Genomic DNA, 16,264 nt, shown 5'->3' with positions numbered 1-16,264 from the left:
TTTCAGAGGTACGAGTCGTTCGTTGCCGAGGCGAGCTGATAAAGACAGTGGGCGCCAAACTCGGGTTTGAGGGCCACGTGCGGCTGTTGAGAGGAGTTGCTATCTCTTGAAAATTATTATGAAATATATTACAAACATTCTGCAAGAGGATCCAGTACAGAATTTACAGGGTGTTATAAGTTGATTGTCAGTGCAGCAGATTCTCTTAAAGAATTGCATAAGTATTCAGCTCTAAGAAATCTTTATTTTGAGACAACACCTATTCCAGCTTTACAAGCAAGAATTAATACATACTAGAATTATTGACCACATTGACATGGAAATAGAATAGAAGAAGAAAGTTACCACTTCTTTTATTGTCAAAATTCGCATTCTTGAGGTGAAGATGCAGTGATAAAAATACTGTACTGTCGGAACTCTGTTTGTTGTTTGTAAGTATTTGCATTAGTTGAGCAATATCCCTACAATCATTTCAAGTTAACTGAACTTATGAACTGAAGTTCATAAGATTAGGTATGAGACATATAATTAAGTCACTTAAAAGTACACTGTTGAAAATACCTTGTGTGCACAACAGAAACATGTGCTCGATGAACAAATTGAGGTTTGAATTATGAAAAGAAATTCACGTACTCCGGTGAGACTCGAACTCACGACTGCCCATTCGCTAGACGGGCGCTTCTATTCCTTCAAGCTACGGAGTCACTCGACTATCTCTGTCGCCAGTAGGCGTACATAGCACGTACTAGAGTTTCGCCGGAGTACGTGGATTTCTTTTCATAATTCAAATCTCAATTTGTTCATCGAGCACATGTTTCTGTTGTGCACATGGATGTCAAAGCATTTTCAACAGTGTAGTGTAATTTCCACATGGCTTGGTCAGCCAAAGCAAAATCAAGAAATTGACATCACTTAAAAGTGTTTAGGGATGAATGCATCAAAATTTTTACAAAAAGCTATGCAGAAAATACGGCCGGAACTTTTTTTTGCTAATATAATTTTGAAATAATGGGGCACGTTCGGTGTAGTATTAGATTTGTAGTAATGAGCTGAATTTTAGTATGGTGAGAAGGTCAATTTTCCGTTTCTGCAATGAAATGGTGCAAAAAGCGTGGGTATTATGATTCCTTGCCTAATTTGATGCTGTTTGAGCAAAACTTTGGATAACTATGGTGTTTATGTTGCAAGAAATGGAGAAAACAGCAACACAGTTATCCAAAGTTTTACTCAAACACCACTAACACTGGATGAGTTAAAGAAGACCCTTAAGGCTTTACGGGGCGTCATCAGAATCATCAATCATTACTCGCAAATTTTGAAGATGCAAATCTCGAGTTCTACTGCATTAAATGAGCTGGAAAATTGATCGTTTGTATGCTTACATATGATGAACAATCGACTAAGTTTTCAGTTAGATCAGTCTACTGGAACTTTGATAATAGCCATAGGTCTAGGTTCTCTGAGAAAGATCATGACGTGACACCAACACCAACTCCGTCAATGATGACGCGGCCTCGCTTCACTATCTGGTTCACGGAAATCAAATTAATGAACAGTTCTGGAATAACCTGGACAGTATGCATCTCTATTGCCGAATCTTCAGGACAGTATTCGGGATATATGTATCTCAACCGTTCCTTTCGTAACGACGTTCGAGTTCTCAATTGCTATTACCATTGGGCGGTATTCTTCTGGCAATCCAGCGAGCAGTAACGTCCCAACCCATGCGTCACCAATATCGACGAAATCACAACTGGTTGGCTGTTGCAATGATGCTGTTCACAAACACCTCCATGTACAAACAGTTCTCCAGAATCGTTGAAATGAGCTTCCTGAACAGTCAGACTTTCCTGGTAAGACCGGAGTCCTCCAATCCTACCTCCAATTACTTCAGAACTTCCTAGGCTGGGCCCATAACCAATTAGTATATATTAGAGCCGTAGAAGAATAACTTGTTCGTACAGTGTAACGCTTAGTCACTTTTTTGAATTGGACATAGTTTTTCAAGATTTTAGGTGTAAATTAAAAGTAATTATTTTCATTGAATATTTAAAAAAAAGGTTAACATCGTTGAATTTGAAATGCACGGCTAAATTAGGATAAAAGCTCTTCTTTGTACTAAAACATTTAAGTCACTTTATTATACAACTTTCTATAAAAGCTCATTGAAATAGGATAAAAGCTTTTAAAGTTATTTGTACTAAAAAGTTAAGGTGAAACATAGATGGCCCAAAGGAGTCGAAAATATGAACTGTGGTTGACTCGTCTAAATTTTTAGTTTTGTATTAGTAAATGTCAAATTACATGATCAGTAAAATTTTACGTTCGATCAAGTTTCGTAGAATAGATTCACCCATTACCAAATCTGATCGGCAAGTGAGCAGACAGTTAGTTTCGGTGATAGTGCTTTCAATTTTTTCAATCTAAGGTGCGTCCATCTTGGATAAGTTTAATTTGTTAAAAAAAGAACAGTTTTTAAATTTAGTGATCGCTGCATGATACGTAAAGTGAAAACGGTTTCGTTAATTCATAACTTTTATTGTTTTTTTTGCGTTAGTTATTAAAAATAGTTCCGGATTTATTTTATCACTGGGAACGGAAACTCTGCTCATCTGTGCAGTTCTAAATCTGTACAAAAGGTAATTTTATAAAGTGAATTCATTTAATGTACAAAATTCTAATTGGTTTCGTCGTTGGGCATCAGCGTCCAACGGACGCTTTTTTGTACGGGCTTCAAGCCCGCAGCTACACACTCCGCCATTTTGAACATCCACACGACCACGTGGGACATTTCCGAGGACGCTCGCTCATCCAGGCCCGCCACAGAGCTGGCAGTCAAACGGGTGGAGAGGATTGTCTGGCCTGCCCGCATTCTGAGAGGAGTGATCGGGTAGCGTACTTGGACCTGCCGAAACCCTTCCCCGCACCTTTATTCCGGCCATCAGTGATTCGAGCTTCTTTTCCGAGCCGTCCCTCGAAGGAACGGGATCCCGCCGGCCCCGGCGGCAAACCCTTGCTCCGCCGCTGCGCTCGCCAAGAACATCGCACTCCGTCCGTGCACCCCTCGTCAGCTGACAGCATAAGTTAAACCCTGCGCAGGTATGTCCTCATAATCATGGCCATGAACACACTACACAACACACACTCACACACTCTCACACTGGATGCTTAAAACGAAAAAATGAATTAATACATAAAAATGAATTCAAACTCAACATATTATGCTTCGTTCATTTCATGAGTACTGAGCCCTGTGGTAATGTAGTCCGCCCGGGTATCGTCACACTCTACGTTTCACTTTACGTTCTCTTCGGACACGTTTTCGTTCCTTCGCTTTGATGCGTTCACCTCAGTTAATCGTTTCGCTATACTTTGTGGCCATCGCTTTATGTTTCAAACCACCTAGCAACCGTTCGCTGACCCTAGACAAGATTGCGCTCATGCTTATACATAGTTTAGTCGGGCAAATTCGAATAAAACGACCAGTGGTCTCTCGAAATCGAGAGTGGCGCTTAAGCCACTGAGTTTGCGTCAAGCTTAAATAGAAATCGACGAACGGTTACATTGCCCACGTTGGGCGCCAATGTAACCGTTCGTCGATTTCTATTTAAGCTTGACGCAAACTCAGTGGCTTAAGCGCCACTCTCGATTCCGAGAGACCACTGGTCGTTTTATTCGAATTTGCCCGACTAAACTATGTATAAGCATGAGCGCAATCTTGTCTAGGGTCAGCGAACGGTTGCTAGGTGGTTTGAAACGTAAAGCGATGGCCACAAAGTATAGCGAAACGATTAACTGAGGTGAACGCATCAAAGCGAAGGAACGAAAACGTGTCCGAAGAGAACGTAAAGTGAAACGTAGAGTGTGACGATACCCGGGCGGACTACATTACCACAGGGCTCAGTACTCATGAAATGAACGAAGCATAATATGTTGAGTTTGAATTCATTTTTATGTATTAATTCATTTTTTCGTTTTAAGCATCCAGTGTGAGAGTGTGTGAGTGTGTGTTGTGTAGTGTGTTCATGGCCATGATTATGAGGACATACCTGCGCAGGGTTTAACTTATGCTGTCAGCTGACGAGGGGTGCACGGACGGAGTGCGATGTTCTTGGCGAGCGCAGCGGCGGAGCAAGGGTTTGCCGCCGGGGCCGGCGGGATCCCGTTCCTTCGAGGGACGGCTCGGAAAAGAAGCTCGAATCACTGATGGCCGGAATAAAGGTGCGGGGAAGGGTTTCGGCAGGTCCAAGTACGCTACCCGATCACTCCTCTCAGAATGCGGGCAGGCCAGACAATCCTCTCCACCCGTTTGACTGCCAGCTCTGTGGCGGGCCTGGATGAGCGAGCGTCCTCGGAAATGTCCCACGTGGTCGTGTGGATGTTCAAAATGGCGGAGTGTGTAGCTGCGGGCTTGAAGCCCGTACAAAAAAGCGTCCGTTGGACGCTGATGCCCAACGACGAAACCAATTAGAATTTTGTACATTAAATGAATTCACTTTATAAAATTACCTTTTGTACAGATTTAGAACTGCACAGATGAGCAGAGTTTCCGTTCCCAGTGATAAAATAAATCCGGAACTATTTTTAATAACTAACGCAAAAAAAAACAATAAAAGTTATGAATTAACGAAACCGTTTTCACTTTACGTATCATGCAGCGATCACTAAATTTAAAAACTGTTCTTTTTTTAACAAATTAAACTTATCCAAGATGGACGCACCTTAGATTGAAAAAATTGAAAGCACTATCACCGAAACTAACTGTCTGCTCACTTGCCGATCAGATTTGGTAATGGGTGAATCTATTCTACGAAACTTGATCGAACGTAAAATTTTACTGATCATGTAATTTGACATTTACTAATACAAAACTAAAAATTTAGACGAGTCAACCACAGTTCATATTTTCGACTCCTTTGGGCCATCTATGTTTCACCTTAACTTTTTAGTACAAATAACTTTAAAAGCTTTTATCCTATTTCAATGAGCTTTTATAGAAAGTTGTATAATAAAGTGACTTAAATGTTTTAGTACAAAGAAGAGCTTTTATCCTAATTTAGCCGTGCATTTCAAATTCAACGATGTTAACCTTTTTTTTAAATATTCAATGAAAATAATTACTTTTAATTTACACCTAAAATCTTGAAAAACTATGTCCAATTCAAAAAAGTGACTAAGCGTTACAACAGAAGTTGGAACAGAAATGCTAAAAATTAGTCCTCATAAATCTCAGAATCCTTCGTGGCTGAGCGGTTAGCGGCGTCAGCCTTTCGGGTGTCTCGTGAGCCTCGGAGTATGGGTTCGGTTCCCGCTCCAGTCGGGGAAAACTTTTCGTCAAATAGAAAATTCTCCATTGGGCCACTGGGTGTTCTATGTGTTGTCAGTTGTCGAATGTTAGGGTAAACAGGTATAATATGCCCCCCCTAAGCAGAAATGGCAATATATCTAAAATTGGCGCCTTATTCCATCTATTGTTCACTGCAAATCGTTGTTTCTAAAGTCAGTGAAGTGTTGCATGAGAACTTTACCTCTGGAGGGACGGCTATGGAAGCTTTGAAACGTTTTCCGAAAACGTTCCAAAATTTACCTTATCAAAACAAACGGGGCAATACGCCCCATCAGAAGAAAAACGTCCAGCCCCGTGATAAAACTGTACCAGGGGATAATTCTACCACATGCTTATCCTAGGAGGGCCTTTCAACAAATGTTTAACTGCATAAAAGTTGCAAAATAACATAAGCGAACAGAACTGGCTTCGTTTACAATGAAGCCAGCTTGCAAGAGGTAAAATATTACGCCAAAAGCCTCGATTTCAGACTTTTCGATATTTTTATTGCTTTTCTATACCAATCAACTAACGGATCAGCTTGATGGTATTATCCGTTGCAAGAAAATAGAGAGCGAAAATGGTACAAAATCGCTAATAGACCTCCGCTCGTACGTTTAATCGTTCTGGTGTCTTTTACAATAAGTGCGCGAATGGGCCAAAGAATACTGCGCCGAAAACACGAACACGATTTACCGTACTGGCGGAGGTATACGAGCACTTGCGCTCAAAAATTTTCGCGCAACGCATAATAATTAATCATCAATATTTAAGATTTCCAATCGATCCCGCATGTAAAAAGCGCTTGAATCGCTAGAAAATGTAGGGGGGCGTTTTGCCCCGGTGGGGCGTATTATACCCTTTTACCCTAGTAATGTTCAGTCTGAAGTGGCCGCAAGGTCGAAGACGGTGTAATTTAATTGTCTTTTTTTCTTTTTTTTACATTTAAATAATTTCTACAAATTCCTATGAATTTTAAATTGATCATTTAGCAATGAAATCTTTTACAGTACTTTTCATATATGTGCTGGACCAATAGCCACACAGAGCGTTAATGATTAATCATAAATTTAATCATGATTAATGATTTATGATTAAGATTAATCAAAAATCATTAATCATAATCACAAAAATTCCTCATTTAATCATTAATCATTAATCTTAATCACACTGATTTCGCAATTTAATCATTAATCAGTAATCATAATCATAAGAAAAAAAGTTAATCAATCATTAATCATTCATCACCAAAAAATGATTCATCATATAAAATATATTATTCAATTGAAGTTGGTTTAAATGCTGGTCTAAACATTATAATTTATGATTCTTATATCAAAAATCTCCCAAACAGAGTTACCTTTTACTTTTGTAACTTCAAAAATATTTTTAACAACAAATACCTATATATTAATCACTTCCGGTTTTTGTGATTGATTTATCATGATTAATCATGATTTTTAATCAATGGGCCATTTTTAATCATTAATCATAATCAATTATCACAGATAAAACCAAATTTAATCATTAATCATAATCTTTAATAATCCTCAAAATAAAATTAATCATTAATCATAATCAATAATCACTGAAATAAAAATTTTAATCATCAATGATTAATCATGATTAAAATTTTTGTTAATCATGAACGCTCTGAGCCACAGTAAGGCCAATACACAAATGTCCCAAATGGAGTATCCTCTGGAGCCGGCCTTCTGAATGCCAATGCACTGCATCATTATTGAAGAATGTTGTGATTCCATACCTATGGAACCACTGAAGCTAGAACTCCCCAGATCGCATCCGGAAGCAAGTTGTCTGTTGGTGGTAAACTCTACATACATAGAGAGATGTAAATTCGTAAACGTTTTCTTATTTTAACATTTAATGATTTTCAAATACAGAATTAAATTCCCCAGTATCAATGTACCACCAGAGCAGCACATGACCGCTTCAAATTGTCGCGTTTTAATCTCGTTTGTGTTTGTATTGGAAGCCACATTGCGGAACCAAATAAAAATACCTAATCTCAACCACATAGTTTACTAACAAACTGTTAACAATTAAACACGGAGATTCTTGTCGGCTGTTGTAAATGTATAGATTTAGCAGCTGATTGTCACTTGATCGCGAGGATCGTTATTTAGTTCATACTCGATCATGGCACGGAGCCAAACACCCATGCGTTGTTGTCATGGTTCAATGCTGAGAGCAAACCAAAAGATCTTGACCTTGATCCAACCAGTAACTGATTTCGATTCAAGAATATAGATCTGGATCTTGTAAATGTACCGGTCATACGATATATTTGCGAAAATAAGTCAAATGGATCAGTTCATTCGGTTTGAGACATTAAAATTTCGAACCTTAGATTCTTAAACCAGCCGGTTTATATCAACTTTCATACAATGATCGTGAAGGACAAAAATAACTCACGTGTTGTTCAAACGATCGCGCAAATACCACACAGCGTAGGGTCGATTCAAATATGACGTCCATCATTTTTCCGGATTTTTAGACCCCCCCCCTCCCCCCACTGTCACGCTTTTTTGTATACCTTATACATGGCGTGTCACACTTTCTCAGACCCCCCCTCCCCCCTAAATGATGGACGTCATATTTGAACGACCCCGTACCAGCCAAAACAAATTGTTGCCTTCATCACCAGTCAGAGGTTCGCACTTAATTGAAACGACTAATCCACATTATTTGCGCAAATTCTGGGCCGACACCCACTTGCGCACATTGCGTATTCTATAATTCAAAATCTAGGCCAGGGAGACACAGGACAGGAGGGCCACCCTAACGATCTTGAGGCTTTATCCTTTCCTTCGCACAAATATCACCGGTCGAGCAATTCGAATTCCTCGTGGATTCTCAACCCGTACGTTGAAATTTTCATGCATCTCGATTTCTCTGCACTCACCTGAATCAAAAACTTGTCAATAACTTGCCAATTTCACCAAGATTCCGCACTTTTTATCACCGAATTTAATCTTCTGCACTTCCAGCTGTGTGTGAACGGGTATATTTTCCTCCCAAGGTGACCTTGGAGTGGGTGGGCGAGCAGCGACAGGCTCTTGTTGACACTTTCCGAGGACCAGAGCGTTACGAGTTTGGATGCGAGTGCGGCGTTACGAAAATGGTAAATAAAGCCAAATTTTCACCCGCTACTTATCGAAAAGGATTCAGTTGGTTTTTGTAGTTGAACGTATCTTCGGTTTAAATGGAACATATCTGGGATTCTGTTCAAATTTAGATTGCTAAGCACTCTTTGCGTTTGCTACTATAGTTTACTTGCTTTGAATGGATTTAAATATGCCTAAACATTAAGGCACAATGTCTGGTGGCAAAAAAATGTTGACTTTATTTCGTATGTTAAGCTATGTTTTGCTCTAAAGCCGGGGGAGTGGGCAGTTGTAGAAAGCAGTTGCGAGAATGCACGGAAACAAAAGAGAGTGCATTTTGTAAATCTTAATTGGGTTGTTTAGTGAACAAAATATTGCTTTTTTCTATAGCTTAATCGAAAGAGCTCATTTTTCTAAGTATAACATGATTTTATTGCGTTCCAATACCTTTGTTTTGATGGTTAAATAAACAAAACAGTTTTAAATTTTGTGGATAGAATGACAGGTCAATCGATAGAATGACAGTTCACCCCGAACAAATAAAATTCCCCATACAAACTTTAAATGCATTTTAAAAATACTTTCCGGGCACCAAAAATTATGAAATTTTGGATTTCGACTAATTTTCAGGCGGAGATTCCGATTATGGCGTAATCTGGATACCCCTAAAGAACCCAATTGGGGTTTTAAATTTACAAAAATGTATTGATTTTTTGATTTTATTCGAAAGAGCACCTTTTTCTGAGCCACTATGATTTTTTTTCAGATTTTTAGAACTTTGTTTTGATACCTAAAATCAATTTCAAAGAGATTTTTAGAAATCACCTTTTGACAGCTGGGTAACTGTTTGACAGCTCCGCTCAGTATAAACTGCGACGAGGGGTGATTCGACAAATCACTCCCATACAAACTTCAAATTGATTTTTAAATAGGTTCCGGGGCGCCAAAATACATGAAAATTTGGATTTCGGCTCAGTTTGACATGCAGATTCAGGGTGTCAGGCAGTGTCAGGCCATTCGGCCGAATGGTCATTAGGCCGAATGGTCATCAGGCTGAATGGTCATTGGGTCTTCTTCTTGCCGTTACGTCCCCACTTTAAATATAGGCTGTTCTTTCTAGTATCATTGCTAAAATAGTTTTTGGCGCTGAGACTGCTGATATTTAATTGGGTTGTTTAGTGAATTAAATATTGCCATTTTCTTTAGCTTAATCGAAAGAGCTCATTTTTCTGAGTATAAGGTGATTTTATTGCGTCCCGATTCATTTGATTTGATGGTTAAATAAACAAAACAGTTTTAATTTCCGTGGCTAGAATGACAGTTCAATCGATATAGTGACAGTTCGCCCCGAACAAAAAATTTTTCCCATACAAACTTTAAATGCATTTTAAAAATAGTTCCCGGGCACCGAAAATGAAGGAATTTTGGATTTCGACTAATTTTTGGACGGAGATTCCGATTATGCAATAATCAGGATACCCCTAAAGAACCCAATTCATAAATTTTTCCTTCTTTAAAACATAGGCTATTCTTTCTAGTTTCATTGTTAAACTAGTTTTTGGCAAAAAATGTTGGAAAAAGTAAAAACAACGGCTAACTTTCAATTCGTCCTGATGACCATTTGGCCTAATGACCTTCGGCTTAATGACCCAGCATCCAGATTCAGAATATCGAATTATCTCAACATCGTTAAAGAAGCCAATTGGGTTGTTTAATGAATGAAAATATTAATGCATTCTATTGGTGATTTAATTTTGCATGAAGAAAAATATTTTCTTTTTTTTTCACGCACATTCTGACAGTTCCTTAGAAGGTTTTTCATTAACGAGACAAAGAGTTGGAATCTCTTTCAACTTCGTACTACCACAGACGAATTTATCTTTTGTGGTACTACGAAGTTCGTAGTCGTAGTTCGTAGTCGCGAAATCTTATGAAATTTGTCAAAAAAAGCATGATCATTTTTCAAAAGTATTCTTATGGCATCCGTATTTAGTTTATCGTAAATTCAAGAGGTATGTTGATGACTTTCCTATATTTTTTTTTGCTGAGTGCGGGCTTCGACTGGATCGCAAAAAAAAAAAACATTTTGAGTTTTTAAAACTTATTCGATGGGCATTTTTGTTGTTGTGTTCGTTTTACCACATTATCCCTAGAACGTAATTTTTTAACTCCCCCAACGCAGGCGTTATGATTTTTCGCTTCGGTTTTTCTGTCATTCGTGAAGCGGCAGGAATCGCATGCAAATTCTTTCGTTTAGTGCAGTTGCAGTTTATTTTTCAACTTTTTACTACATTTTAATCGTTTTAAGTCGAAAAGTGTGTATCCACGGCTTATTTCAAGTGTCTTTTATAGTTATTCGAGGTAAGTTTAGTCGTAAAGATAAAATTTTCTGCTCTTATTTTGCCTGAAAAAAGTTTCCTATTGTAGCCGCTTTTTGCGCCATTGAGGTTATGTTTGGCAGCGGATTGGCGACGTAAACAAATTGCCTTCGTCGCGGCAGGTAGCGGGAAATCCGAGGCAAAGCTCAGCGGGTAATTTTTGCTTGAACCATGGTGCGACGTGGCGGCGGTCAGCATGTCACCTCGATCCGAATCGTCAGTGTGGACCACTACATGCACAAGCCGGAACCCCGGTTCGATACGTGCTATTCGGAGTTCCGCGGATCGAACGTGAAACAGGTGCCGGTCATTCGATTGTTCGGTTCGACGGCCGACGGCACGCACAGCTGCGTGCACATTCACGGGGTGTTTCCGTATCTGTATGTGCCGTTCGATGGCAACAGTGCGGATCGCGCGGCGGTGGACCGACTGATGTATCAGATTGCTTCCAGTTTGGATAAGGCCATCAATGTTTCGCTGGGCAATGCTAACTCGCCGGCGACGCACGTCTTTCGGATTGCCTTGGTCAAGGGGATGTAAGTGCGATAGTGGTTTGAGAAAATTTCAATTAATACATAGTTTCATTTTTCAGACCGATCTACGGTTACCACAGGAAGGAACATCAGTTTTTCAAAATCTACATGTACAATCCGCACTTAATCCGGAAGGCAAACAATCTGCTGATGAATGGAGTGATCCTATCGAAGGTTTTCCAAACATTCGAGTCGCACGTGCCGTATATTTTGCAGTTTTTCATCGATTATAATCTGTACGGGATGAGTTTGCTGGACGTTCCGGATGCTGCGATTCGGCAGCGGTCGGAAGGAGGAGAGTATGGACATTTGCCGAAGATGTCCACCTCGGAGTACGAGATCGACATTTTGGCGGGAGATATTTTGAATCGTCATACGATGGAGCAGGAGAAGCGTTCGGAATACGCTAATCCGGGCATTGCGTCGATTTGGAATGACGAGATCGCTAGGCGGGCGCTGTTGGGCATGGAACAACCGGAAGCACTGAGTTTGTCGCAGAGTGGAAAGGTATTAAATCGCGGAACTCCAGTTAGGCTGTGGATCTAATCAAATTTGTTTCTCTTTTTATTCAGGTTGAAACAATAACGGAAAGTGATCGATTCTTTCGAGCAGCACTAGCTGCGAAGCTTACAGAATCAAATGAGACAACTAGAACGGATGATGGCAAAGAACCTAGGATTAAACCATCTGTTTCGTTTTATCCTTCGGAAGTGGCAGATGACGAGCGCCTGTTGGAAGCATCCTGCGTTCAGGATCACAAACATTTCAGCCAGTATTCGTCGTTCAATATGTCGAATACGGTGTACGATTTTGACGGTAGCCAGGTGGACGAGGATCGTATTATAAGCATGACCCAGAATGCGGACGCTACGTTTGCCGAAGAGGATCATCAACTGTTGGATATTATGCGGGAGTTGGAGGAAAACGAAAATCGTGATTTGGAGACGGACAGCCTTTTAGCTCCACTAACTCAGCAGACTGAACGCAGAATCACATCAACCGGTGGAAGTGGCTTAAGCTTATCGCAGTCGGGTAACAAGAGGCTTAATGCTACGCTGAATGGAGATTTGGAGATGCTTTCGTTGATGGGCGACGAAAATCCGAAAGACGATCAAGAACAATGTCAAGAAGACAACACACTGGACTCGGATGATGAATTCCTGTTGGACTATACTATGAAGTTGGATCCCAAGAGGGCTGAAGACTTGTTAAACGACAGCGACGATGACATACTCAACTCGAGTGCTATTCCACAACTAGATGGAGCAGACGATGAACTGCTTCCTACAGTTCGAAGTAAGCGAACGAATCAAACGAGATCCCCGTCAGGCATTAAATGCAATGGTGTAAAGATCAACGGGCATGGTGAACCGACGACTAAGCGCCTGAAGCATGTTTTGGTAACGAAACTCCCAAACGAGTTTCAACCAGAAAAGGAACCATTAACTAATGGGGTGCATAAGGGAAGGCCTTCGATGAAACCGAGGAAAAAGATCAAGCTGGACCAATCGAACGGTTTGGAACCAATCATTGGCAATGGTTTATCCAATGGGGCACATGCGGATGGTAATGCTAGAATTCAAGATTGGTGAGTACAGATACACATTTGTATGTGAGTTTTTAATAATCTTAATATATTTGCAGCAATCAGTGCACAGAAAACGCAACTGTGAAGATCGATCTTCCGATGCCAAAACTTAAAGAGTTGAAAGTCAAGTAAGTCCATTTATTAATTTGATATCCATACTTTCTTCCTAAAGTTCAGAAGTAGCACTTGAAAAGTTAACAGGTGATCGGGGAGAAAATGTTCACCCTATTTACATTTAGTCACATTTAGAAATTGGAATATCTAAATAGTTGATCGATTGGTTACCACCAGGGTTCAGGATAAGACTTAAATTCTACCACATTGATGCCAAACTCAACCAGACGGTGATTTGCCACATTTCCTATCTGGTAAAAGTTTCGCCCGCAGCCAAACAATGCCTAATCTTACAATTTTGAGATATCAACACAATCCAAACTGAAAAGACTGCCTGACTCGTATGGCTCTTGGGCCAAGCTCTCTTCAGGACTGAACGTTGGCATATGCTGAAAATACCCTTTTTTCAAGGCTTGTCAGCATGAACTAGGGGTGTACCGATATCGATAAATCCGATATTATCGATAATTATCGGGTCCAAATTATCGATACGATATCCGATAATTTAAAACCCCCTGGCCAAGTTCGCAGGGGTTGACGGTATTAAAGTGAAGGAGTTTCATTTTGATTATTATAATGTAGTGTTCTTTAGTGAAACATATCACCTTTTTAACACTTTAATGCGCCTCCAACGGTTCATCACGAACCGGCTGCTGCAGATGGAGTATGGCTGATCATAATCATCAGACATGCTCGATAAACAGGAGGAACCGCCGGGGCTCAGTAGAGTCTATTCCCAAGCAATAGTTCCAAGTCGGTTGGATTTTAGAAGGTTTTGATGATCGTTACAAATCCTAATAAAAGTATTATAGGATTTGTGACAGGTTTTGGAACCTTTTACAGCCATCTGACTTCAAAATGTTGTTTGGGCTCTATTTCCCACGTTTCTCGATTGATTTTTATTACATAGTAATTTATTAATGTCATAGTCGTTTTTTCGATATTTTTTCTTTAAATAAAGCAATAAAAATAATTGTAAATATTTTCTTTAAATAAAGCAATAAAAATCGACCGAAGAATCAATAGTGGGAAGGAGATTAGCAGCACTTAATTGTGCTGATAGATTCAAAGCTAACGTGCGAACACTTAAACGCATTGTTGTCGTCAATGCGTTCGACGTGACATTTTGGACAAAAACTGACTGCTTTATACTAACTGAACAACATTACTTGTGTATGACTAGGTTGACATTTCTAGGCTACGCTTGAGAAAATGACATGGTTCATCTAGGTAGGACCGATAGGACAATTGAACGAATTTGAATATTTTTAATAGTATTTGTAGCGGGATGAAAGTTGACATGGAATCTTTATTATTTTAAAATTTTATTGCAATCAACTGACCAACTTGGCGTATTTTTTATTATCTCTTAGATGTTCAGAAGTTCAGTTACATGTTTCTGTGGATTTGGACCGATAACAATTTAAGGACACGAGAGATGAACACAAGTAGTAAACGATTAGCGAAATCAAGAAAACAATTTGACACAGGATTGACTATATTTTAACATACAGGGTTTGATTGATTCGATGAAAAAAAACAACATACGACAACTGACTTAACGAGGAGAAAAACATATTTAACCATACCACAAAATCAAACAAGGAGACAAACAGAAACCGTGTTACCATAACACTACACAGGCAAACCCTGACTGACTGACCATTTGAAAACTTTCCAATCTTCTACCGTATCTTTCTGAGTCAGTTGCAACAGTGTCTTAATGGATATCATTTTCCGCGTACGGCTGGCAAACTGCTTCTGAAAGATTACGTACTCTTTTCTATCTTCGGGTCTAGTGTAGAGGTTTCAACTCTATTCAGAGTGCAGCTAGAAACCTAGCAAAAAAAAAAAAAAGATATTTAAAACCCGATATCGACGATATTCCTTGCGCGATATCGAACAGTCCATCAGTGCTACGAAGCTTTGGAGTTATCACGAATGGATAGTTCAACACAAGGTTCAACCATGTTCAACGACATATTTAGGACTCATCCTTTATTCCTTTTATTTTTAAGGTCCATAAGGACAGCGAAAGGGTGAATCTGTACAGCAGCATTTTTATATAAATACTGGTAGAATTTTAAGTGTGGGTACCCGCTGTTGTATCAAGCTCCAAGAAAATTAATAACTAAAATTGCAACGTCAGTTGCTTCTGAGCGTTTGTTTTCGGAAAGGCTTAATAAATGAACATGGTGTTAATTTTTCACTTTGAGGAAATAGACTGGCAACTGAAACCGCCAAATATGAATAAAAAATGAATTAAAAAAAAATATCATATTTTATTCATTATCGGATATCGGATCCGATATCGATATTTGGAAACCGATATCGTTTCGATATCGATAATTGGATAAACGGATATCGATAATATCGATAAATTAGATCCCGGCACACCACTAGCATGAACGGTGGTAGTCTTTCGAAATCGGCGGAAATGAGCGATTATGGAAGATTATGAAACTCGTTCTACAGGCAGTGAAAGTATCCGCGAGCTTCAATCAGCCGGAATCAAACGACTGATCAGTCGACGCATCAGCCAACAATGTTGTTTGTTGAGATCTGTTGTGTATTGCTACGCTATTCAATGGACACTCGATTTCTATGGATACGGCAAATAAGATCTCCGATGAAAAAACAGTCTTCAATCGCTTCAATTGCGAAACGCAATAAGGTTTGTTCTGGAGAACAATAGTCGCGAGCTACCGTTTTACGACACTGATAGTAACAGAGCGATGATGCAAATGTCGGTGAAGGTAGGTCACACTCGTTACGTTCGGGTTACCTACTATAGAGCAGTAACCTACGATTGACTATTTGTTATCTCTGGCTACCCTAGATTATTAAAAAACGCTTATCTGGATGTAGCATTTAAACTAAAAAAAAAAATGTTTATTAGTTCTTCAAAGCTCAACCAGCAAACATGCGTTTTCCATTCCTCTGAAAAGGTTATGGGCCCAGAGATGGCAAAAGCTTGAAATAATCTTTAGACAAGTTCTCGAAATGGTTCTTCCAAGGAATAACTTGAGTTCTCGTGGAGTTTAAGCACGAGCGGAGGAACGGAAGGAATCGGTGAAGGCGAAAATGCAATTATTAGTGGAGTTGGTGTGCTGCCGGTTCAAACATCAAAGGAAGGCATTATTATGCATCGTGGACGTTTTCACTGAAAATGGCGTTATGGTAGGATATGAGTGATC

At 39.5% G+C, this 16,264-nt stretch overlaps 1 protein-coding gene and 2 long non-coding RNA genes across 3 annotated transcripts in view; 2 read left to right on the top strand and 1 right to left on the bottom strand.

Annotated features, from left to right (window-relative positions):
* Positions 1–2,006: 2,006 nt before the first annotated feature.
* Positions 2,007–3,217, top strand: LOC109411588 (uncharacterized). Its single transcript, XR_003898403.2, has 3 exons — positions 2,007–2,428; positions 2,558–2,639; positions 2,705–3,217. It is a non-coding gene; the product is annotated as an uncharacterized LOC109411588 (long non-coding RNA).
* Positions 3,218–3,931: 714 nt separating this feature from the next.
* On the bottom strand, positions 3,932–7,828 carry LOC134289996 (uncharacterized). The gene is made up of 3 exons (XR_009998786.1): positions 4,722–7,828; positions 4,510–4,591; positions 3,932–4,444 (listed from the first exon to the last, which is right to left on the bottom strand). It is a non-coding gene; the product is annotated as an uncharacterized LOC134289996 (long non-coding RNA).
* Positions 7,829–10,653: 2,825 nt separating this feature from the next.
* The window catches only part of LOC109418227 (DNA polymerase zeta catalytic subunit), a 29,558-nt gene continuing 23,947 nt past the window's right edge, over positions 10,654–16,264 (top strand). The window contains exons 1-5 of the mRNA XM_029876851.2: positions 10,654–10,815; positions 10,869–11,368; positions 11,425–11,872; positions 11,938–12,953; positions 13,010–13,081. Coding sequence (XP_029732711.2) covers positions 11,004–11,368; positions 11,425–11,872; positions 11,938–12,953; positions 13,010–13,081 — 1,901 coding nt within the window. The 5' untranslated portion in view covers positions 10,654–10,815; positions 10,869–11,003. The remainder of the gene's footprint in view (positions 10,816–10,868; positions 11,369–11,424; positions 11,873–11,937; positions 12,954–13,009; positions 13,082–16,264) is intronic.

This window comes from Aedes albopictus, chromosome 3, assembly GCF_035046485.1.
Source record: "Aedes albopictus strain Foshan chromosome 3, AalbF5, whole genome shotgun sequence".
Lineage (NCBI taxonomy): Eukaryota > Metazoa > Arthropoda > Insecta > Diptera > Culicidae > Aedes > Aedes albopictus.
The sequence above is the reverse complement of the archived record's forward strand: the minus strand, read 5'-3'. Positions and strand labels throughout refer to the sequence as shown.